Genomic DNA, 23,886 nt, shown 5'->3' with positions numbered 1-23,886 from the left:
ACAGCGCAGTACAGGCCCTTCGGCCCTCGATGTTGCGCCGACCTGTGAAACCACTCTAAAGCCCATCTACACTATTCCCTTATCGTCCATATGTCTATCCAATGACCATTTGAATGCCCTTAGTGTTGGCGAGTCCACTACTGTTGCAGGCAGGGCATTCCACGCCCTTACTACTCTCTGAGTAATGAACCTACCTCTGACATCTGTCTTATATCTATCTCCCTTCAATTTAAAGCTATGTCCCCTCAAGCTAGACATCACCATCCGAGGAAAAAGGCTCTCACTGTCCACCCTATCCAATCCTCTGATCATCTTGTATGCCTCAATTAAGTCACCTCTTAACCTTCTCTCTAATGAAAACAGCCTCCAGTCCCTCAGCCTTTCCTCATAAGATCTTCCCTCAATACCAGGCAACATTCTGGTAAATCTCCTCTGCACTCTTTCCCAATGCTTCCACATCCTTCCTATAATGCGGCGACCAGAATTGCACGCAATACTCCAAATGCGGCCGCACCAGAGTTTTGTACAGCTGCAACATGACCTCATGGCTCCGAAACTCAATCCCTCTACCAATAAAATTTAGCAACCCTCTCAACCTGGGTAGCAACTTTCAGGGATCTATGTACATGAACACCGAGATCTCTCTGCTCATCCATGCTGCCAAGAATTTTACCATTAGCCCAGTACTCTGTCTTCCTGTTATTCCTTCCAAAATGAATCACCTCACACTTTTCTGCATTAAACTCCATTTGCCACCTCTCAATCCAGCGCTGCAGCTTATCTGTGTCCCTCTGTAACTTGTAACATCCTTCCGCACTGTCCACAACTCCACCGACTTTAGTGTCATCTGCAAATTTACTCACCGATCCTTCTACGCCCTCCTCCAGGTCACTTGTAAAAATGGCAAACAGCAGTGGCCCCAAAACAGATCCTTGTGGTACACCACTAGTAACTGGACTCTAGTCCGAACATTTCCCATCAACCACCACCCTTTGTCTTCTTCCAGCTAGCCAATTTCTGATCCAAACTGCTAAATCACCCTGAATCCCATGCCTCAGTATTTTCTGCAGTAGCCTACAGTGGGGAACCTTATCAAACGCTTTACTGAAATCCATATACACCACATGAACTGCTTTACCCTCATCCACCTGTTTGGTCACCTTCTCAAAGAACTCAATGAGGTTTGTGAGGCACGACCTACCCTTCACAAAACGGTGTTGACTATCTCTAATCAAATTATTCCTTTCCAGATGATTATACGTCCTGCCTCTTATAAACCTTTCCAAGATTTTGCCCACATCAGAAGTAAGGCTCACTGGTCTATAGTTACCGGGGTTGTCTCTACTCCCCTTCTTGAACAAGGGGACAACATTTGCTATCCTCCAGTCTTCTGGCACTATTCCTGTAGACAAAGATGACTTGAAGATCAAAGCCAAAGGCTCAGCAATCTCCTCCCTAGCTTCCCAGAGAATCCTAGGATAAATCCCATCCGGCCCAGGGGACTTATCTATTTCACACTTTCCAGAATTGCTAACACCTCCTCCTTATGAACCTCAAGCCCTTCTAGTCTAGTAGCCTGAATCTCAGTATTCTCCTCGGCAACATTGTCTGTTTACTGTGTGAATACTGACGAAAAATATTCATTTAGCACCTTTCCTATCGCCTCGGACTCCAAGCACAACTTCCCACTACTGTCCTTGACTGGCCCTACTCTTACCCTAGTCATTCTTTTATTCCTGACATATCTATAGAAAGCTTTAGGGTTATCCTTGATCCTACCTGGCAAAGACCTCACATTCCCCCTCCTGGCTCTTCTTAGCTCTCTCTTTAGGTCCTTCCTAGCTAACTGTAACTCTCGAGCGCCCTAACTGAACCTTTATGTCTCATCTTTACATAAGCCTCCTTCTCCTCTTGACAAGTGTTTCGACTGCTTTAGTAAACCACGGTTCCCTTGCTCGACCACTTCCTCCCTGCCTGGCAAGTACATACTTATCAAGGACATGCAGTAGCTGTTCCTTGAACAAGCTCCACATTTCCATTGTGCCCATCCCCTGCAGTTTTCCTCTCCATCCGATACATCCTAAGTCTTGCCTCATCGCATCATAATTGCCTTTCCCCAGATATAACTCTTGCCCTGCGGTATATACCTATCCCTTTCCATCACTAAAGTAAACGGAATCGAATTGTGGTCACTATCACCAAAGTGATCACCTACCTCCAAATCGAACACCTGTCCTGGTTCATTACCCAGTACCAAAAAAAAAAGAAATAGTGCATTAGGATATTTTAAATCCAGCAGATCAGCCCTTGTTTTAATGTCTAAAAATTACATCTTAAAATATTTAAAATATTAAAAGTTATTTCAACAGTATCAGATTTCTCCTTTTTTATCATTGATGAATAACACTCATTAGAAGTCTGAGGGTACAATAGTTGTCCATTTTAATTTTTAATACAAATCAAAATTCAATATGGGGCTGCACCTCAATAATGTCAAGGAGATGGCGAACGGGTTGTGTGCTCATTAATTATTTTATGGTGGAAATGGTTTACACAGGCTGGAAAAGGATTCTGGTGAGGATGGAGCCAGCAGTGCCAATCATGTGATTGACAGGGAATTGGAAAATGTTGATCGTGTTATTGAGGAATCTTCTGGAAAACTCACGCGGCGTAAAATAGACAGCAAGGTAAATGCTGTTTCCTTCTTTTTTTAAATGATGTGTCAACATATTGGATTTTTGAGCTGCTTAAGCGTTTCTTTAATAAAAAGTAACTTTCCATTAACAACAACCACTGACATATCAAAGCACGGCTACGGTTCCGGTGGGCTTCCAGTGCCTTTGGAAGAATAACTCTCCCTCCAGCATAGGAGGAAAAAGAAGGGAGAGGAAAGGTTTGCAGGTTTAAAGTCCTTCTCATTTTTAATTTTTATTTTTAGTTTGAATTCAAGAGAAGAAAAATTGATGGCACCACTACTCTTGGAATTCTTCCAGTGGAACCTGACATGGGAGGTAAGAGAATAATGTGAAAGGCAGTCACGTTGGCATCTGAATGTTTCAGCGTACATGATTAGCAAACATGAACTCATCAGTCTGACTGCAGTAGGAAGATTAATACCTTAAATTCAATGGTGTGTGACACATACTTTGAGCTACTGTTACATGGTGCTCTTCAGGCCTATCGCATCAAGCTTTTTTTTGCCCTTTACAACCAGTTGCTTGTTCTTGAGTTTATCAGTGTTGGGTGTTTGTGAGGTTAAGTAACTTTTTCACCCTGCCAAGGAATGGATGTCCTATGTAATCTGGTGTGTTTCTTTATCTTTACGTTGGTTATTGGCATCAATCCTTCCAGCTCATGCAGCAGAGGCGCGATGTTGTTCATAGTCCCCATCCTCTCTTGACCGCAGCCTAGAGAAGCATTCCCAACTGCTATACATTGGCGTTTTGTTTGTGCCTCACCAACTACTTGGTGATCCGTCAGTGGTGCTGCCAACTTGAGTGGAGTTGTGAGATTTGAACTTACTTGGAGCGGGGCAGGAACTGCAGAGTCTGCTAATACTACTTAATCCAGTAGCCAAATGAGACTTGTCCTATTCTATTTTTTATGTATTCAAAACCAGTCCTAAAAGTGAGAGGACTGTTTCACTATTCACTGTTCCACCTAAATCCCTATCCACCATTGTCATTTCACTTGATTTGTTCATAGAAACAGGAATAGAGGCAGCAGTAAGGCATTCTACTCTTCGAGCCTGCTCCACTATTCAAAATGATCATGGCTGATCCTCTACTCAACGCCTCACTCACACACTTTCCCCCAAACCCCTTGACACCTTTAGAGTCTAGAAATCTATTTCCTTCTTAAATACATTCAGTGACTTGGCCTCCACAGCCTTCTGTGGTAGAGAATTCCACAGGTTCACCACCCTCTGAGTAAATAAGATTGTCCTTGTATGTGTGTCTCTTTTTTTCCAGTTTATGTAGCATAGTATTTGTAAAACGTGCTGTTGCTTTATTGCAGACCTAAATTACTGTCCATTGAAACTCGGAATGATAGCTGGCAGATTACAGTCTGGAATCAATACCCTTCAAGGATTTAAGGAGGACAAACGTAATAAAGTCATTCCAGGTTAGTGCTGTACATGTATTGGTTCTGTGAGAGTTGGGTAACCGATGGCCTGTTTTAGCAATTCGACAGAACCTCTGCAAAGCTGAGGATGGCGAAGAGAGCGACAGCAGGTCGATGATGCCTGCGCTTAACTTGTGGACATGATTACTATTGAACTTCTCTGGGAACTAATTGTTAAGCTAGATCGCTCCTTTGTAAAGTGTTTATTTAACAAATTATAGAAAAATTAAATGTTTCACTGTAAATAAAACATTAGAATGATGCCTGTTCACATGAACCTAACTTCTTCAGAGGTTTTCATTGCAAGTGAGCTGTTCTTATTTTTCACGGTGTTATATTTTGTTGCAGTGACATACTTGAATTATGGACCATTCAGTTCTTATGCTCCAGTTTATGATTCTACTTGTGCTAATCTCAGCAAAGAGGATTCTGACCTGGTGTATTCAACATATGGTGATGAGTCAAGTCTCTCTGGGTCCTTCAGGTGAGTACGAGCCCTGATTCTTTAAAGAAGCCAAGTGAAAACTGGCTTGTATACCCCTGCAGTCTTCATCAGAGCAAGAGTGTTAGTCTTTATAGTTATGCTCCAATGTACAATCCATTAATTCAAATGGTTGACAGCTCAGAATAGTTATCTGATTGTAGAATAACTCTAGTCAGCTCTTAAGCATGAGCCAAACTAAATATTACTGTTTCCCAGAACGAGTTTCCTGCTGCGTCTAGTTTAGGTTAATATTTTAAATAGTAAAAGGCCATGATGTAACCGAGACTTAGCCGGGTGACATTTATCCAATTGATTGCTCAGAAGTATACTGTTCAGATATGTGACTTTAGAACTTTCTTTATTTTCATAGCTAAGTAAGTTGATGAAATGGACTGTTGTCTTATTTTTTTTTTTTAAAGAATCAGTGCAGAAATCTGTCATAAAACTTGTGGTCAAGCCTGTGTATAATTCAATCAATTTAATATTTGTGAGAACAACTGACTTTATAAAATTACCTATAAATAAGGCAGCCAAAAATCAAAGCATCTTGAAATATTTGTTCCCAGTGTCCAGCAGTTCTTGGCAAGCAATGAAGACTACAGTGTGAACATGGTTGATAATTTACTCGATTCCCTGACAAATGGTGAACATTCTAAAGCACTGAAAGAGTTGGAAATAGTAAGTGTGCTATTCTCTACTGAAAAGTCGAGCTTTAAGAATCCATGTTTCTGTCCCTGCATAAAAATCTTACTGAAACCTTAATCTTAAAGAGGGTGTTAATACTGTAGTGTGCAATTACCTTAGTTTTAAGGATCAAGATCTTTAATAATCAGCTTGGGTGGAACTAGGAAACAGCAAGGGGCAGAAAACATTGCTGGGCATTATTTATCAACCACCAAATGGCAGTGATGCCATAAAGCACAGTATGGATCAAGAAATTGAAGGTGCCTGTAACAGAGGTCATACAATAATGAGGGATTTCAAACTACATACAGACTGGGTAAACCTGATCAGTACTAATGCGGAGGACAAATTCTTGGAATGTACGCAAGATGGTATTCCAGAGCAGTAGTTTAGGAACCAACTAGGGGATGGGCTATTTAAGATCTAGTATTGTGCAATGAAAAGGGGCTAATTGATGATTTTGTTGTAAATGAGCCTTTAGGAAAGAGTGATCATAATCTGATAGCATTTTACAGTAAGTTTAAAAGTGATGTAGTTCAATCCGAGACTAGGGTTTTATATTTAAACAAAAGAAACTATGAAGGTGTGAGGGGTAAATTGACTATGGTAGATTGGGAAACTGTTAAAAGATATTACGGTTGACAGGCAATAGCTCGCATCTAAAAAAACTAATACATAGTTTTAAAAACACATTCCGTTAGTGACTGCCCTTGACATCAAGGCAGCATTTGACCAAGTATGGCATCAAGGAGCCCTAGCAAAACTGGAGTCAATGGGAATCAGAGGGAAAATTCTCCTCTGTTGGAGTCATACCTGGTTCAAAGGATGATGGTTGTGGAGGTTGAAGGTCAATCATCTCGGCTCCAAGACATCACTGCAGGAGTTCCTCAGGGTAGTGTTCCAGGCCCAACCATCTGCAGCTGCTTCATCAATGATCTTTCTTCCATCATAAGTTAAGAAGAGGGGACTGCACAATATTCAGTACCATTCACGACTCCTCAGATACTGAAGAAGTCCATGTCCAAATACAGCATGACCTGGGCAATATCCAGACTTGAGCTGATAAATGGCAAGTAACATTCACGCTGCGCAAGTACCAAACAATGACCATCTCCAACAAGAGAGAATCTAATCATCGCTACTTGACATTAAATGGCCTTACTGAATATCCCATTATCAACATCTTGGGGGTTACCATTGATCAGAAACTGAACTGGACTCGCCATATGAATTCTGCGGCTACAAGAGCAGGTCAAAGGCTAGGAATTCTGCAGGGAATTTTACACCTCCTGGTTCCCCAAAGCCTGCCCACAATCTACAAGGCACAATTCAGGAGAGTAATGGAATGCTCTCCACTTGCCTGGATGAGTGCAACTCCAGCAACACTCAAGAAGATTGACACCATCCAGGGCAAAGCAACCTGCTTGATTTCTATCCCTTCCACAGACATTCAATCCCTTCATCACCGACACATAGTGGCAGCTGTGTATACCATCTACAATGTGCACTGTGGTAACTCACAAAGGTTCCTTTCAAACACACGACTATTACCATCTACAAGGACACGAGCAGCAGATAACTTGGGAGCACCACCACCTGGAAATCCCTCCAGGTCACTCACCATCCTGACTTGGAAATATATCGCCGTTCCTTCACCGTCAACTGGGTCACAATCCTGGAACTCTCTCCCTAACAGCACTGTGGGTGTACCTACACATCAGGGACTGCAGCAGTTCAAGAAGGCTTGTGAAGAGCAACTAGCGATGGGAAATAACTGCTGGCCTAGCCAGCGTCGCCCATATCCCGTAAGTGAATTTTTACAAACACGGCAAGGAAAGCGTTCCAACCATGGCTAACAAAAAAATCAAGTATTGCATTAGATCAAAGGAAGAAGCGTAAATAGTTCCCAAAAGAATGGTAAGCCTGAGAACTGGGAGCATTTTAGAATTCTCAAAGGACGACAAAAAAAAAGTTAAGGAAGGTAAAATACAATATGTGAGCAAGGTGGCGAGAAACATAAAAATGGACTATAAAAGCTTTGTTAGGTAAGTAAAAAGGAAAAGATTAGCAATAACAAATGGAAATGTGGGTCCATTACAAGCAGAGTCAGGAGATTTTATAATGGGGAATAAGGAAATGGTAAAGAAACTAAACAAATACTTGTGTGGCTTCATGGAAGGAAGTACAAAAAACCTCCCAGAAATAATAGTGAGCCAAGGGACTAGTGTAAATGAGGAACTGCAAGATATTAATATTAGTAAAATAATAGTTGCTTGGTAGTACAGTACCTGAGTGCTTCTAAAAAAAGAGACATATTGAAGCTTTTCATCAGGACAATTCGCAAAAATACTGATTAAAGGGGAAAACAATTTATACTTGTGGTGGTATGTATTAGGGGTCATGTGGGACCTGTGAAGCCGAGATGCTATTGGCTGACAGATCCCGGGTCCAGGTTGGATCTGCCGACTTCTGGCTCCGCCCTGGAGGCGGAGTATAAGAACCTGAGCTTCTCCCCGCAGCTTCATTCTGTTGCTGAGCTGCTGGGGACAAGCATCACTTAATAAAGCCTGGATCGACTTCTTCACTTCTCGTCTCTCGTAAGTCATTGTGCGCTACAATTTATTAAGCGAGCTTAAAAGACTATGGAGCTCCGGATCGCCCCGGAATGCCTGCGGATCAGCCCCCATGCAGCGAACTCGGCAGCAGTATTCAAACACTGGCAAGCATGCTTTGAAGGCTACCTCCGAACGGCCCCCGGCCGGATCACAGAAGACCAGAAAATGCAGGTCCTGCATTCGAGGGTAAGCCCGGAAATTTACCCTCTCATAGAAGACGCAGAGGATTTCCCGACGGCGTTCACATTGCTGAAGGGCATCTACGTTCGGCCCGTTAACCAGGTCTACGCGCGCCACCAACTCGCGACGAGGTGGCAAAGTCCCGGAGAATCGCTAGAGGAATTCTACGCCGCGCTGCTAATTTTGGGACGAGGCTGCAGCTGCCCGCCTTGAACGCGATCGAACACACGGACCTGCTAATTCGTGATGCATTTGTGGCAGGTATGAACTCTCCCCAAATCCGCCAAAGACTTTTGGAAAGAGAATCGCTAGGACTCTCAGAGGCACGGGCCCTTGCAGCCTCCCTTGATGTGGCCTCGCAAAACGCCCGCGCCTACGGCCCCAACCGCGCGGCAGCCCCTTGGGCTCCGTGGACCCCCGTCGCGACAACCCCCCCCTCGCAAGACCATCCCGGGGGGACCCGCTGCTATTTCTGCGGACAAACGAAAGACCCCCGGCAGCGCTGCCCGGCCAGCGCAGCTATTTGTAAAAGCTGCGGCAAAAAGGGCCATTACGCGGCAGTGTGCCGGTCCCGGGGGTCGCCGCAATCCCCAGAGAAGAACGAACCCAGCACATCCCAATCACCCCCCAGCGTCCCATGTGCGACCCACGGACGCCGCCATTTTGGGTCCCGGGCACCACGAGGGGAGGATGGGCGCCGCCATCTTGTGACCCCCAGCCACGTGCGATTCATGGGGGCGGCCATTTTGTCCACCCCCGGCCGCGTGCGATTCATGGACACCACCGTCTTGGTTAACAACAAAGGACCCCAGCATCGACGGCTCCACGGGGTCCGAAGAAGACGCCGCGACACTACTACCACGACTGGCTTCGGTGACACTGGATCAATCGCGGCACCGGGCGCTCCATACGACGACAACAACGGTGGTGGTCAACGGATACGAGACGCCATGCCTGATTGACTCCGGGAGCACTGAAAGTTTTATTCACCCAGACACGGTATGATGCTGTTTTCTGACCATCCATCCAACCACGCAAAAGATTTCCCTAGCTGCAGGATCCCATTCCGTAGAGATCAAAGGGTTCTGCATCGCAACCCTAACGGTGCAAGGGAGGGAGTTTAAGAACTATAGGCTCTACGTCCTTCCCCAACTCTGCACGCCCACATTACTGGGATTAGATTTCCAGTGTAACCTGCAGAGCCTAACATTCCAATTTGGCGGCCCAATACCCCCACTCACTATCTGCGGCCTCGCAACTCTCAAGGTTGAACCGCCGTCCTTGTTTGCAAACCTCCCCCCGGATTGCAAACCTGTCGCCACTCGGAGCAGACGGTACAGCGCCCAGGACCGGATATTTATTCGGTCTGAAGTCCAGCGGTTGCTGAAGGAAGGCATAATCCAGGCCAGCAATAGTCCCTGGAGAGCCCAGGTGGTAGTAGTAAAGACCGGGGAGAAGCAAAGGATGGTCGTAGACTATAGTCAGACCATCAACAGGTACACGCAGCTAGATGCGTACCCTCTCCCCCGCATATCCGACATGGTCAATCGGATTGCCCAGTATAAGGTCTTTTCCACCGTGGACCTCGAGTCCGCCTACCACCAGCTCCCCATCCGCCCAGGTGACCGCAAGTACGCCGCCTTCGAGGCAGACGGGCATCTATACCACTTCCTAAGAGTCCCATTTGGCGTCACGAACGGGGTCTCGGTCTTCCAAAGGGAGATGGACCGAATGGTTGACCAGCACGGGTTGCAGGCCACGTTCCCGTATCTCGACAACGTAACCATCTGCGGCCACGATCAGCAGGACCATGACGCCAACCTCCAAAAGTTCCTCCAGACCCCTAACGCCCTGAACCTCACATATAATGAGGAAAAATGCGTTTTTAGCACAAACCTTTTGGCCATTCTGGGATACGTAGTGCGCAATGGAGTAATAGGCCCCGACCCCGAACGCATGCGCCCCCTTATGGAATTCCCCCTCCCCCACTGCTCCAAAGCCCTGAAACGTTGCCTGGGTTTCTTTTCATATTACGCCCAGTGGGTCCCCCAGTACGCAGACAAGGCCCACCCGCTAATACAGTCCACTACCTTCCCCCTGTCGACAGAGGCTCGCCAGGCCTTCAGCCGCATCAAAGCGGATATCGCAAAGGCCACGATGCGCGCCATCGACAAGTCCCTCCCCTTCCAGGTCGAGAGCGACGCATCCGACGTAGCTCTGGCGGCCACCCTTAACCAAGCGGGCAGACCCGTGGCCTTTTTCTCCCGGACCCGCCACGCCTCAGAAATCCGCCACTCCTCAGTGGAAAAGGAAGCCCAAGCCATAGTGGAAGCTGTGCGATATTGGAGGCATTACCTGGCTGGCAGGAGATTCACTCTCCTCACCGACCAACGGTCGGTAGCCTTCATGTTCGATAATGCACAGCGGGGCAAAATTAAGAATGACAAGATCCTCAGGTGGAGAATCGAGCTCTCCACCTTCAACTATGAGATCTTGTATCGTCCCGGAAAGCTGAACGAGCCGTCAAATGCCCTATCCCGCGGCACATGTGCCAACGCACAAATAGACCGCCTCCAAGCCCTCCACGAGGACCTCTGCCACCCGGGGGTCACTCGATTCTACCATTCCGTAAAGTCCCGCAACCTCCCCTACTCTGCGGAGGGGGTCCGTACAGTCACCAGGAACTGCCACATCTGCGCAGAGTGCAAACCGCACTTTTTCAGGCCGGATAGAGCGCACCTGATCAAGGCTTCCCGCCCCTTTGAATGCCTCAGTTTGGATTTCAAAGGGCCCCTCCCCTCCACCGACCGCAACGCATACTTCCTGAACGTGGTGGACGAGTACTTTCATTTCCCCTTCGCCATCCCCTGCCCCGACATGACAGCGGCCACAGTCATTAAAGCCCTTGGCACCATATTCACACTGTTCGGTTGCCCCGCGTATATCCATAGCGACAGGGGGTCCTCCTTCATGAGTGACGAGCTGCGCCAGTTCCTGCTCAGCAAGGGCATAGCCTCGAGCAGGACGACCAGCTACAACCCCCGGGGGAACGGGCAAGTAGAGAGGGAGAACGGCACGGTCTGGAAAACCGTCCTACTGGCCCTACGGTCCAGGGATCTCCCAGTTTCCCGGTGGCAGGCGGTCCTCCCGGACGCTCTCCACTCTTATCTGGTCGCTGCTGTGTACCACCACTAACCAAACGCCTCATGAGCGCCTCCTTGTCTTCCCCAGGAAGTCGTCCTCCGGAACGTCGCTGCCGACCTGGCTGGCGGACCCAGGACCCATCTTGCTCCGGAAACATGTGCGGGCGCACAAATCGGACCCGTTGGTCGAGAGGGTTCACCTTCTCCACGCGAACCCGCAGTACGCCTACGTGGCGTACCCCGATGGTCGACAGGACACGGTCTCCCTGCGGGACCTGGCGCCCGCCGGAAACACACACACACCCCCGACACCGATCATCCCCTCCCTGCCACCGGCGCACCCCGCGACCGCCCCCTTCCCGGGGGGATCGGTCCTCCTCCCGTGCCCGCCCAGGAGTAAAACAGGAATAAACAGCGAAACGCTCCCGGAGACGACAACGCCCGAGCAAGCACCTGCACCACCACCAGGGCTGAGGCGATCGACGAGGAAGACCAGACCGCCCGCTCGACTCGGGGAATCCGCGTGACACCAAGAATGTTGTTGTAACAAAAAAAAATGTTTTTGCTCATATTGTAAATAGTTCTCACAAACTTGTACATAGCCCAGTGTAGGGCGAAAGCTGTAGTAACACTGTCCGAAATTTGTTCCAGGGCCAGCCTTGTAAACCCCTACCACCATGCGAACCACCACCCCGCCGGGTTCCTTTTTAACAAGGGGTGAATGTGGTGGTATGTATTAGGGGTCATGTGGGACCTGTGAAGCCGAGATGCAATTGGCTGACAGATCCCGGGTCCTGGTTCGATCTGCCAACTTCTGGCTCCGCCCTGAAGGCGGAGTATAAGAACCCGAGCTTCTCCCCGCAGCTTTATTCTGGTGCTGAGCTGCTGAGGACAAGCATCGCTTAATAAAGCCTGGATCGACTTCTTCACTTCTCGTCTCTCATAAGTCATTGTGCGCTACATTGTGCTGATTGGTTGGCAAGTAGACTGATTGGTAGAGGCAATGCCATTGAGAATGCACTGGGTGACTAACAGTTAACTACCAAACATTGTTTGAAATTTCTGCCAGGCAGCTTGACCCTGATTGGTCACGGTATTGCCCTGAGGAATGAGTCAACCAATGGCTTATTTTGTTTGGCTAAAACAGGCACAATGTGTGTCCATGTTCTTTCTGACCTCAAAGAACAGGGCCAATACGTAGGTTCCAATACATGCTAATGCGCCACACTGCGAGCACGACCATCTTCTCAGCATAATTCGAGTTTTGCACAAACTGGCTGGTTGGATACGGTATGTACCTTGCCCATTGCAAGCATTGGCAGGAACATTCTGTCTGGTGTGATCCGCCAGTCTTTGGGGTGTACGGCGTGTACACACGTTGCACCTGTTTTTAAAAAAAATAAATTTAGAGTACCCAATTATTTTTTCCAATTAAGGGGCAATTTAGCGTGGCCAATCCACCTATCCTGCACATCTTTGGGTTGTGGGGTGAAACCCACGCAGACACGGGGAGAATGTGCAAACTCCACACGGACAGTGACCCAGGACCGGGATTCGAACCCGGGTCCTCAGCGCCGTAGGCAGCAATGCTAACCACTGCGCCACCGTGCTGCCCCCCGTTGCACCTGTTTCAGTGAAACAAAATAAGTGAGTAATTTTCTGACAGCTTCAACATCTCTTTTTTTTCAGTAGTATTGAAATTACCTTAATTCCTCACTTTTATTAGCCCCTAGGTTATCCTCTATTTCTGATATGTAACTTGTATTATCTATCATGAAGACATACACAAAATATTTGTTCAGTGTCTCTGCCATTTCCTCATCTCCATGATTTTTCCTGTGTTTGCTTCTGAGGGACCAACGTTTACTTTAGCTACCATTTTATATCACGTTTTTATATTCCTGGCTAGTTTACTCTCGTATTCAACTTTTTCTCTTTTTAACAACTTTCTGGTGGCCCTTTGAGGTTTCCAAACCTCTCTTAATCCTCAGATCAACTCATATTCTTTGCAACATCATGAACCTTTTCTGTTAACCTAATACTACACTAAACATATTTCGCAAGCTACAGATGGATTTTTCTTGCAGAGTTTTTGTTTTTCAATGGAATATATTTTTGTTGAACATCTTGAATTGTTCCTTTAAATGTTTCCCACTGCTTTGTTACCACCAGAGCTTTTAATCTATTTACCCATTCAACCTTGGTCAACTCTCTCCTCAGATCTACATAGTTGACTTTGGTTGAGTTTAAGATTCTTGTTTGTGATTGGAGGATGTTGTTTTCAACTCATTATGGAATTATGATCACTATTTACCAGTGGATTGTTTTACTATGAAATTACTGATTAACCCTGCCTCATTGCACTTTGCTAGATCTTGGTGCCTCAGCATAGTGCTCCAGGTAAATGACACAAAAGCATTTTACAAATCCCCCTGATCATCTTTTCTAAATTAGTTGGTCCAGTTTATATGAAGATTAAAATTCCCCACAACTAATACATTGCCTTTGTTACAAACTCCAGTAATTTCTTGTTTAATGCTCTGTCCAATTGTATAACTACTGTTAGGGTCCTATTGACTACTTTCACCAGCATTTTCTGACCCTTGCTACTCTCCACCCATACTGGTTCTATTTTCTAAATTACTGAGCCATGATTCTTTCTCATTAAGGTCCTTATGTCAGGCTTTATTATAAGGGTGACCCCACCTTCTTTTCCATTCATTGTGAAGTGGGCTTCCTTGCCCATCAGCTTAGCTGTCTGCCGCCAGCCTGCCTGATCTGTCCAGCCCAGCTAGAGTGGATCCTTGTTTGACTAGAAATGAAGGATGACAAAGGCAAGAAGTGGGAGAGAACAGGCAGAAAGGGGGAGAGAAAGGGAGGCAGACAGAACTGCCAGCAAAGGAGAGATAGAAGGTGGCAAGTGAGCACAGGAGACAGAAGTAAAAGAGGAGGGAATGATGGAGAGACTTTTTTCGTTTAGACTTTACAGGATTTTTAACTAGAGCGAAAAAGATTGGCAATTTTTGCATTTGAAAATAGGGATGATTTGTTTTAACCATACGCTATTTGGTGAGCAGATTATGGTTCAATTTATTCATTGAACACTAAAAATGCTGCAACCACATTTACTGTATGGCTGGAGTCGGCACACTGTCCAGTATTGTGTTTAGACTCAGAGCTGCAGTATGGAAGATGCCAATTATATCTTAATTACTGAGTTAGTCTATTTTGTGCTACCATTCATCAATTGTAGTTCTTGAATTATTTTGCAATCAGTTTGTTGGTATTTAATATTTATTTTGACAATCAAATCTTGCAGACCACACGTAACAATGAAGATGAACTGAATATTCTTAAAGCCTCTGAAGATGTACAGGTAACATTGAAGATATCTGCTCATATAGTAGCCATTTTAAAAAGTATAATGTTGACTTATAAATCTTGATCAATTGAATTTGACTAGCTGCTAATATGGGGCCATGGTGTCAATACACAGATTTACAGCATCTTTGAACGTCTTGTATCAGTTGGTTATTCTTTAAACACCTGACATATTTTAGCTCCTGAAATAAGGAACAGTAATGTCTCAATAATAATAATAATCGCTTATTGTCACAAGTAGGCTTCAATGAAGTTACTGTGAAAAGCCCCTAGTCGCCACATTCCGGCACCTGTTCGAAGAGGCCGGTACAGGAATGTAGGATAGATGCACCACACAAACTTTCCTGCTTTGCAGTAAGGTTCATGTTTTCTCAGCTTTGTAGACGCTCAATCTGTTCAGCAGCTCTGCAGATGTTAGGAAAACTGAAACAGCTGCCTAAAAATTTGATACTTTTTCATTCACTAATCAACCTCTGGGCCCCCAGTATGGTACAGGGGAAACTTTCACAGATTTCCAGTCGGAGGAGCATTGCCCGACATGTTGAATAAGGTAGATACACTGCCAGCAGGAACGCACTCCGGCAACATTTAAAGGCAGGATAATTTTTTTCAATTAAGGTTCTGCAAGACCCATTTCGATTGTTGAATGCCCCAAGAGCAGAGCTGGCATGGTACTGCATTCACATGGTGCAGCGTGGTGGGACTGGCCAGCAGGAAAACCCTCAGGCCACAGAATTCCACCCTGGCCTCTAGCACCTCTCAACCGAATGACCCACCCTTCTCAACCTAGTAGACCTCGCTTATCAACACAGCTCATCAGTCCCATGGAAACAGAGGTCCGAAATAAGGGGCTTCACTAGTTAGGGTACAGAGATTGTACTTTGCGCTCAAACATTTCCAGGTCTGAGTATTTTCTGTCATACTCCTAAATGAGCAGTCATGTCACTGAGTGGCAGATCCAGTCAGAGAGATGAGGCGGTTACAATGCAAAATAGGTGACTGTGCGTGCTCAGTGGAAATTATTAAGAACCGGCAGATTTGAATGCGGGCCATGTACTGGAAACACAGAGACTGCACTGAAATGCTGGAATGGGATGTGACATCCAGACTAGCTCTCATCCAGTATTGTCTGCTGTATTGAATTGAAGAACTGCAAAATGAAGTCATGAAAATACGTTTTCACATTTGTTTGTAAAAAAAGCAGATTCTGGGACTAATCTAGGGTTAACTGTCACCAATTGTAATACTTTGCACACATTTGACTCCATATTAGGAATAAAATGCAGGCAGAATTTGTTTGGTGTCACATTTCCATTTCTTTCATCTAGGTTGTCCCGACTGAGTCTCCGAGGCCCTTGGAATCAGGCTTTTGCCGCATTGACAATTTTGCTTCTCTACAGTCGGTAATAAATGGGGAGCCTGAATCAGCAGGTATGGAGCCACTTGAGAACTGCTTTAAAGTTCCACTGAAGCTACAGGAAAAAACAAGGCATTCTGCTTGTCGGTCTGTGGCAGTGTTTATACTGTACACAAATCTTCTCCCACTCTGCCTGTATGCCTCTATTGCCTTCTCTTTCCTATATATGTATCATCTCTCCTTAAATGCATCAATGCTATCTTCTTCAAGAACTCTACATGACAATGAGTTCCACATTCCCACCTATCTCTATGTAAAGAAATTATTTCTAAATCTTTGACGCGCTGTTGTTTATCTTATATTTGCATCAATTTACTCTGGACTCCTGTCCAAGTGGAAAGTTTCTCCACATCAATCCCATTTCTGTACTTTATACCATTTAGTATCTTAGCTTCTAAGGAATAAGTGATCTCCTTATTCTTCCTATCAAAATGAATCGCATCAGGTTTTGCTATGTAGGATTACATTTAACTGCCCACTCTGTAAGCCTGTTTATGTCTTCCTATATCTTGGTTCAAACCTCTACATTATTAACTATCCCCCCCCCCCCAATGCCCTGCCAAATTTGGTATCATTAGCTGTTACACCATGCCACCAAACCATTTATATATAAGGTGAACAACTGTGATCGGAACTTGGGACCATGTGGATCACCATTTTCCACTTTCTGATCGTCTGAGAGACTTTCCTCAACTCGTATCCTTTTTCCTGCTTTGTAGCCATCTTTCAATCTGTTTTCTAGCCGGTGTCTGACTTAGAACATAGAACAATACAGCGCAGTACAGGCCCTTCGGCCCACGATGTTGCACCGAAACAAAAGCCATCTAACCTACACTATGCCATTATCAAAGGGGAGGCTGTGACGTAACAGTACCGTCACTGGACTAGTAATCCAGAGACCAGGGGTATCACATCTGGGGACCCGGGTTCAAATCCCACCCAGGCAGATGGTGAAATCTGAATCCAGTAAAAGCTGGAATTAAACAAAAGTCCAACGATTACTGTTTGATTGTGGTAAAGACACACCTGGTTCACTGAACTGCCCCTCTGAAATGGCACTTAGTTCACAGGTAATTAGGGGTGGGCAATATGAATGGGCAATGAATGAATATTTAAGAACACATTTTTAAAAACTCTGACCTTTGTCATGTTTTTAACCAGTTCCTAATTGAAGAGAGGTAGATTAAAAATTACCTCACTGTATCGATAGATGCTTGAATGTTCTGTTTTCTGTTTAATCAAAACTGTAGGTCAATATAATCCAGTTCTTGCCCTGAACCTGCCTAAATGTACATGAAGTGAACTTTTTAATTTGAATGTGACCTAATTTTAAGTAAAGCTGCGCCATTGACTAATTTAGAGTGGGCAGTTTAAACTGCCGCAGGATTAGCAGGCACAGCTGGCTCTTTTCACTGCCACTCTGATGTGCTGTGTGGCAGGGAATGATTTTGGCTTCATTCCCTTCTTTGCCTAAAAATGATATTTCAATAGCTGCTGAATTATGCAGCGGCTGATGTGTTCAGTGGAGCAAATTACACTTATCTGTCCTTTGCACCCTGTCAACCCTACCATGAAGCGAATAGGAAAGTCTGAGCAGCTCCACACTTGGTGTAACATCTGAAAGCTGGCACTCCCGCAGTACTGCACTTGAAGCATCAGCAGAGGTTTTTGTGCTCGAGCCCACTGCCTTCTGACTACTCAAAATGCTGCTAGCTGAACCACAGCAGACACACATCACCGTCCTTTTGGAGTGCTGCAGGAAATGAGCATCATGGCGGTGCTGATCAGCTGGTGACATTTACTCGTTTGTTATTGTTTATTAAGTTTCCTTAATTCTCTTACTGGCTTTCAGAGAGTGGGATGTTTCAGAAGAAGCTGGATGAAACTACCAAGTTATTACAAGATCTCCAGCAAGCACAGAACGAGCGTTTCGGCACCAGACCCCCGTCTGCCATGCTCTGTCTGTTGGGACCTTCCATTCGGGAGATGCTAATTGGTACGTTAAATATCTTTTATGACCAAAACACAAACACCGCTTTAGCTACAGGAAGGTTTCACCGCACCTGCGAACATCATAACATTTACTGTCTTAATGTTAAATCAAGAAATCTTTGAAAATATTTTCTTCCCGAGTCTTCTGCCTTAGTTTAGAGCAGTTTACTTTGATTGTTCTATGTTCCAGATTTGGATTTGTAACCAAAGAATATGTCTTTGATCTTAACTATTTAATTATATTCATTTTGTGTATTGGTGACCTGTCTAATTCTGTTACTTAAAGAAATTAAGTAATGGGCAGCACAGTGGTTAGCACTGTTGCCTCACGGCGCCGAGGACCCGGGTTTGATCCCGGCCCCGGGTCACTGTCTGTATGGAGTTTGCACGTTCTAAGTGGATTGGCCGCGCTAAATTGCTCCTTAATTGAAAAAAAAGATTAGGGAACTCTAAATTTATTTTTTGTAAATTTAAAAAATAAATTTTTTAAAATAAATTAAGTAAATATTGTTGCCCGAAGTTGACTTTGCAAAACAAAATGTGGAAGGGGGAAAAAAGCATTTGAAGTCCTTGAATTCTGGGGAAGAACAGCCATCAGCATTACTAAACATAGAAGGAACTGCGATGTAAGCTGCTGACTTTTTATATTTTTAGTCTTGGTTACTATTAGACTCAACCCTGGTTATTTAACCACAGTGCAATGTCGATCATTTCATTCACAGTTTTCAATCTGGGAAAGCCTGGAAAGATGCAGGATGAAACTATCTGAACTTAAATTGACATTTAAATGTTGATCTTGCACTTTCGCGAAACTTGGGATAAAGTATTGTCAATAGCCGCCCACTTAATCGGCACATCAGTGCAGTGGTTCAGCCGCTGCGCTGCAATTGTACAGTCATCCAGCCAATCAAGCCCATAGCTTTTCTACCTCCTGCAGCCATTAACAGCAATTTCTGTTTGTTCAGCTGAAAAGGTAACTGGGAACCTGAAAGAATTGGCAAGCCAAGTCGCTCCTGGAGACATCACGAGTGTTGCTGGAATTCGCAAGGCTATGGGAATTACAATTCCTTTGGAAATGATGGCCAGCTGTTTGCCAGATTCATTACCTGGTGAGTAATCAGAAGAATTAATTTAAAATCTGAATTATAAAATGGAAGAGATTGAAAGTACAGATGTAAATGCAACTGCAGTGTAGAAAGAGAATTAACAGATGTGGAAATAGCCCGACCCTTTTAGAGAAGTGTTTTCAATGTTATCTGCTGCAGTAGTTTTCAAAGCAGCCCAGAATAATATTTTATTTTTTCATGGGATATGAGCTTCTCTGGTAAGCGCTAGTCTGGAGTAGTTTTTCTGTTTAGATTGAGATTATTCCTATTTGAGTATTGGAGATGCTGAATTAATACTCACCTGGCTCTCAAAGGCTTACATGTTTTGTGGGGGAGGGTATGTGTGGTGAAGAAGTCCTCTTGTACTTTTGTCCCCTCCCCTTCTTTACTGAAAGTGCTGATTCATGCTTTAGTACAGTTGGTGGTTGTTGGAGGCCTTTGGTACCCAGCCAAGCAACCGTTCTTCATTTGAAGGCTTAAATATCAACTGTCTGTGAGCAATTTGACTATGGTAGGCATCGCAACCCCTCCTTATATCCTTGCCCAGTATTCGTGGTCATTTCTTGTGTGGGGGGGGGGGAGACACTGTCAGCGGCAGTGCTGACGGTGCCCCTCACAAGCACCGAAGCCAACTTTAGTGTGCCAGTACCACACTGTGATGTGCTAGCTCACCATAAATGTACTGTAGGACACAGCCCTCATTTAGCAACCAAATCCATTTTAAAAATAAAATGAAGTGAATTCAACTGGAGCACATTGCTATGTGTTTATAAGCTTTAATGGCAAAATATGAAAGTATCATTTAATTTAAAGTTGTCTAGTTGGTGAAGTGGCTTTGGACTACTGCATCTTCAAGCTTCAGGAATTGGGTAATTTTCTCGACGAAATGTTGCCTTTATCTGCTGTTCACTGTAGAATCGGTTTGGATAAAAGTGTGTAGTAGTAGAATGATTCACAGGTTCATAAGCACAAGGACAATGTTCCATCGATGGGAGGTAACCATCTTTATACCAGCCAATTGGGTGATTACTCCTGTAGAGTAGGAGAGATTTTATGGGCTGACAAAACCCATACGAGGGGTGTCGGAGTGAGGGAAGTGAAAGAGGGACACCCACCAGGCACAACTGTCCTGCTGGAGCTCAACCCAGAATTCCGAAGCGGAGTTCCAGTCAGTGGGACTGTCTCGAGGAGGGAAACCAGTGCCTTTTCACCTGCAGGTTCGACAAGTTCTGTTCCTCTCCAAATTCCTGATCAATCCCTGTGACTTCCCTTCCAGCAAACTACATTCTGTGCTTTTTAACAGTGACTATAAATTTACTATTAACAGGATCCAGAAGTAGCAACCCAGTGGAGGAGATGGAAATTGTAGAGTTGCCACAACCTGAACAAGTCATCAGCTTCAGTGAAGATCCAGTTGCTATTGTTACATGAAACGTCAGATTATTAAGTAGGAAGAATGTGTCTCATCTCAAAGGATATAATCAATAGTGGTAAACAATTTTATATAAAATTTTGTACTGTAAAGTGTGTATAATAAATGTGGGGATTTTTTAAACACTTTTGCACCATGTTGTATTTCTTTGTCTGGAATGTTAGGATTTTTAAAAGCTCTGTTTACCAATCAGTTGATGACCTTTTAGAAATGAGCACTCCCAGAGAAAATGACCAAAAGCAAGAAAATAAATTCTCTTTGGACAGCTGTACTTGTCCACGCAACACAACTGTAATCCAGTATGAGGCTGATGTGCCCTCTGCATTAAATTATCTCCCTGCCTCATGGTCACAGAACTCCGTAGCATCCTTGATCCCTCCGCCTTCCCAATATAGGACCCATTGCTGTGCCCAAATAAGATGAACTGGAAATCTAAACTCTATTTTTATAATCTGTGCACTTGCAATAAAACCAGTGAGTGAGATCGCCACGTCGAGAGCCGTAAATCATTCTGCACAGCTATATTAACATCCACAGGCGCAGTGTTGATTGATCCCTAGAAATGGACAATGTTGTACACCATGTACGGTGGGCCCTTGCTGAATGAAGTAACAAAGAAGTAACAAAGAAAAATTACAGCACAGGAACAGGCCCTTCGGCCCTCCAAGCCTGCACCGATCCAGATCCTCTATCTAAAACTGTTGCCTATTTTCTAAGGATCTGTATCCCTCTGCTCCCTGCCCATTCATGTATCTGTCTAGATACATCTTAATTGGCACTATTGTGCCCGTCTCTACCACCTCCGCCAGCAATTCATTCCAGGCACCCACCACCCTTTGCATAAAGAACTTTCCACGCATATATCCCTTAAACTTTTCCCCTCTCACCTTGAACTTGTGACCGTTAGTAATTAAATCCCCCACTCGGGGGGGAAAAAGCTTCTTGCTATCTACCCTGTCTGCACCTCTCATGATTTATAGACCTCAAACAGGTCCCCCCTCAACCTCAGTCTTTCTAATGAAAATGATCCTAATCTACTCAACCTCTCTTCATAGCTAGCATCCTCCATACCAGGCAGCATCCTGGTGAACCTCCTATGCACCTTCTCCAAAGCATCCACATCCTTTTGGTAATGTGGCGACCAGAACTGTACGCAGTATTCCAAATGTGGCCGAACCAAAGTGGACTTTACCGCAGATCAGTCCTGGAAATCACAGAATGCTAAAAGGAGGGGCATGTTGTCAAAGCTTTTTGTCTTGCACTCATCAGGACAAATGCAAGAATGTCAAATTTCGAACAATCACAACAATTTATACTCCCAAGAAAAAACAGTTTTGATTGTTTAGTGAGGTTGAGGCCTTGTCCAATAAGAGTCAACTTGCCAACCAATTTGCCCTTAGCAAACCCATGCTGTCTTTCCTTAACCCACATTTACCCCAGTGACTATTCATTTTGTCCATTATCATTATTTCCCTGCTACTGAGGTTAATCTGACTGACCTGTAGCTGATCACCAGCTATTTATACATTTGTGGAAAAAACAGAATTTGTCCAGTTTCTACACTTGGGAAGCTAGATATACATAAACTCCTTTCTTTGAAGTTCTTATTATTTTCTTTGTAGTTCCTATTATTTCCTTAAAGACATTGGCCTTGATTTGTCTTGAAATGTGTTATTGGACCGTAACGTCCAAGCTGCTGGGTGGCGAAACTGGAGGAGTACCCCAACCATGTGGTGGGGAACTCTTTCTCTTTCCACTAACTCCCCCCCCCCCCCCCCCCCCCTGAAATTGCCTGGGAAGTCAAACTTGCACGAGGCAGCTGCCCTACAATCAAAACGATCCGAAGATACAATACAAATTACAAGTAACTACTCTATTCCCCAGGCTGTTATTAAAATGGCAACAAACATTGCATTTGCCTCTGATGTCTGTTTTCCCACTTTTAAATCCGGTTACCGGTCTCTTTAACTCTGAAACCTTGATTTACTTTTCCTTGAATTCTCCTGAACGATACCTTGGTCCCTGTTCTCTTAACCCCAGTTGTCTTGAACATTCTTTCTGTTCTAATTCCTTTGTATCTGGACTGTAATTTGTTCCTTAGGAAGCCTGCACCGTTGCAACTCCCTTGTCTTGTCGAGCTTCTGGCAGTGTTGAGAGCTGTTCACTCCCATGTGCTGTCTCCCAACAGCTCTGGCTTCCGGTTAAAACTAACAAACGAAAGCCCTTCCCTCTGGAAAGTAGCCTACTGTTGCTAAGCAATGACTTCCACTTACTCATCACACTGTAACTCTCTCTAAGCACAATAAAATCACAGTGGAAATTGAAGCCAACCGCCATAGTTATAGGATTTTACCCTTCCAGGCACAGAAACATTAAATTAAACCCAGTTAAACTATACCTTCTTTCTAATATTTACTAATACAAAAATCAATCCCTTAAAACTTGTTTTCCTAACATTTCTCCCAGGCATCCGAAAGTGACTGGATTTTTAAACTTACCTGCTTTACAGCAGCTAGCACCATTTAAAAGGAAAGGGGGGAAACGGGTGGCTTCCTTGGGCATGAATCTTCGGCCGCGTTGTGCTCTCGCTTGAGCACAATGTGGCCGGAGAATGCAAGGAGAGGCCTGCAGCGAGCCTCCCTGGATTCTTCAAAGTCCCGCAAGATGTCGGAGTCGGAACCCCCACCCCAAATGGGCAGGACTGAATGACCCTCACGGAAGTAGGTCGTAAATCTACTTGCGACCTACCTGCAGCCTCCCAGCGGTTCCTCGGCCTCCCCAGCAAGGCTGCAGCTGGGTGCCGATCAGTGCTTGTCCACACAAACGTGGACCAGGCGGAACGGCCCCTGGGGGGCCCCAGGGCCACCGAAGACCCCTGGGTGCTCGGGGTAATTGTATGGTGGGCTCCCTGGCCCTCACTCTGGAATGTGGGCACATTCCAGGGGAAGGGCCAGGGCAGGTAGGTAGAGGCCTCCAGGAGGTTGGGTGAATGATGGGTGGGGTCCTAGAAGGAAAGGGTTGCTGTAAGGGGGCTTAGGGCCCGAAGAGGGGGGACCCCCAGCGACCCTATAGTGGTGTGTCCTCACTTGGGGCGGGGGGGGGGGGGGGGGGGGTTGGGTATTGTCCATGTGTGTTTGGGGGCGACATTGTCCATGGGTGGGGGACCCACAAGCCCAATCTCTAAGTTCAGCTCCCAGTGCTAAGAAAAATTCTACGTGTAGGCTAAACCAGTGAGAAACTCCCCAGTGACTAAGTGTCATTGAATAGCGGTGGGGAACCCGCCGGAACTCCCTGAAAAGCCCCACCACAAATTAACTTTGAAATCTT

The 23,886-nt window shown here is 45.2% G+C and overlaps 1 protein-coding gene across 1 annotated transcript in view; it reads left to right on the top strand.

The window, feature by feature from the left end:
• The window catches only part of brd7 (bromodomain containing 7), a 54,158-nt gene extending 33,474 nt beyond the window's left edge, over positions 1-20,684 (top strand). The window contains exons 8-17 of the mRNA XM_072518227.1: positions 2,558-2,687; positions 2,939-3,011; positions 4,018-4,125; positions 4,474-4,609; positions 5,176-5,287; positions 14,551-14,607; positions 15,941-16,043; positions 17,882-18,025; positions 18,987-19,130; positions 20,455-20,684. Of these exons, the coding sequence (XP_072374328.1) occupies positions 2,558-2,687; positions 2,939-3,011; positions 4,018-4,125; positions 4,474-4,609; positions 5,176-5,287; positions 14,551-14,607; positions 15,941-16,043; positions 17,882-18,025; positions 18,987-19,130; positions 20,455-20,558 (1,111 nt within the window). The 3' untranslated portion in view covers positions 20,559-20,684. The remainder of the gene's footprint in view (positions 1-2,557; positions 2,688-2,938; positions 3,012-4,017; positions 4,126-4,473; positions 4,610-5,175; positions 5,288-14,550; positions 14,608-15,940; positions 16,044-17,881; positions 18,026-18,986; positions 19,131-20,454) is intronic.
• Positions 20,685-23,886: the final 3,202 nt, after the last annotated feature.

The sequence above is a fragment of the Scyliorhinus torazame genome, chromosome 10, assembly GCF_047496885.1.
Source record: "Scyliorhinus torazame isolate Kashiwa2021f chromosome 10, sScyTor2.1, whole genome shotgun sequence".
Taxonomy (NCBI): domain Eukaryota; kingdom Metazoa; phylum Chordata; class Chondrichthyes; order Carcharhiniformes; family Scyliorhinidae; genus Scyliorhinus; species Scyliorhinus torazame.
The sequence above is the reverse complement of the archived record's forward strand: the minus strand, read 5'-3'. Positions and strand labels throughout refer to the sequence as shown.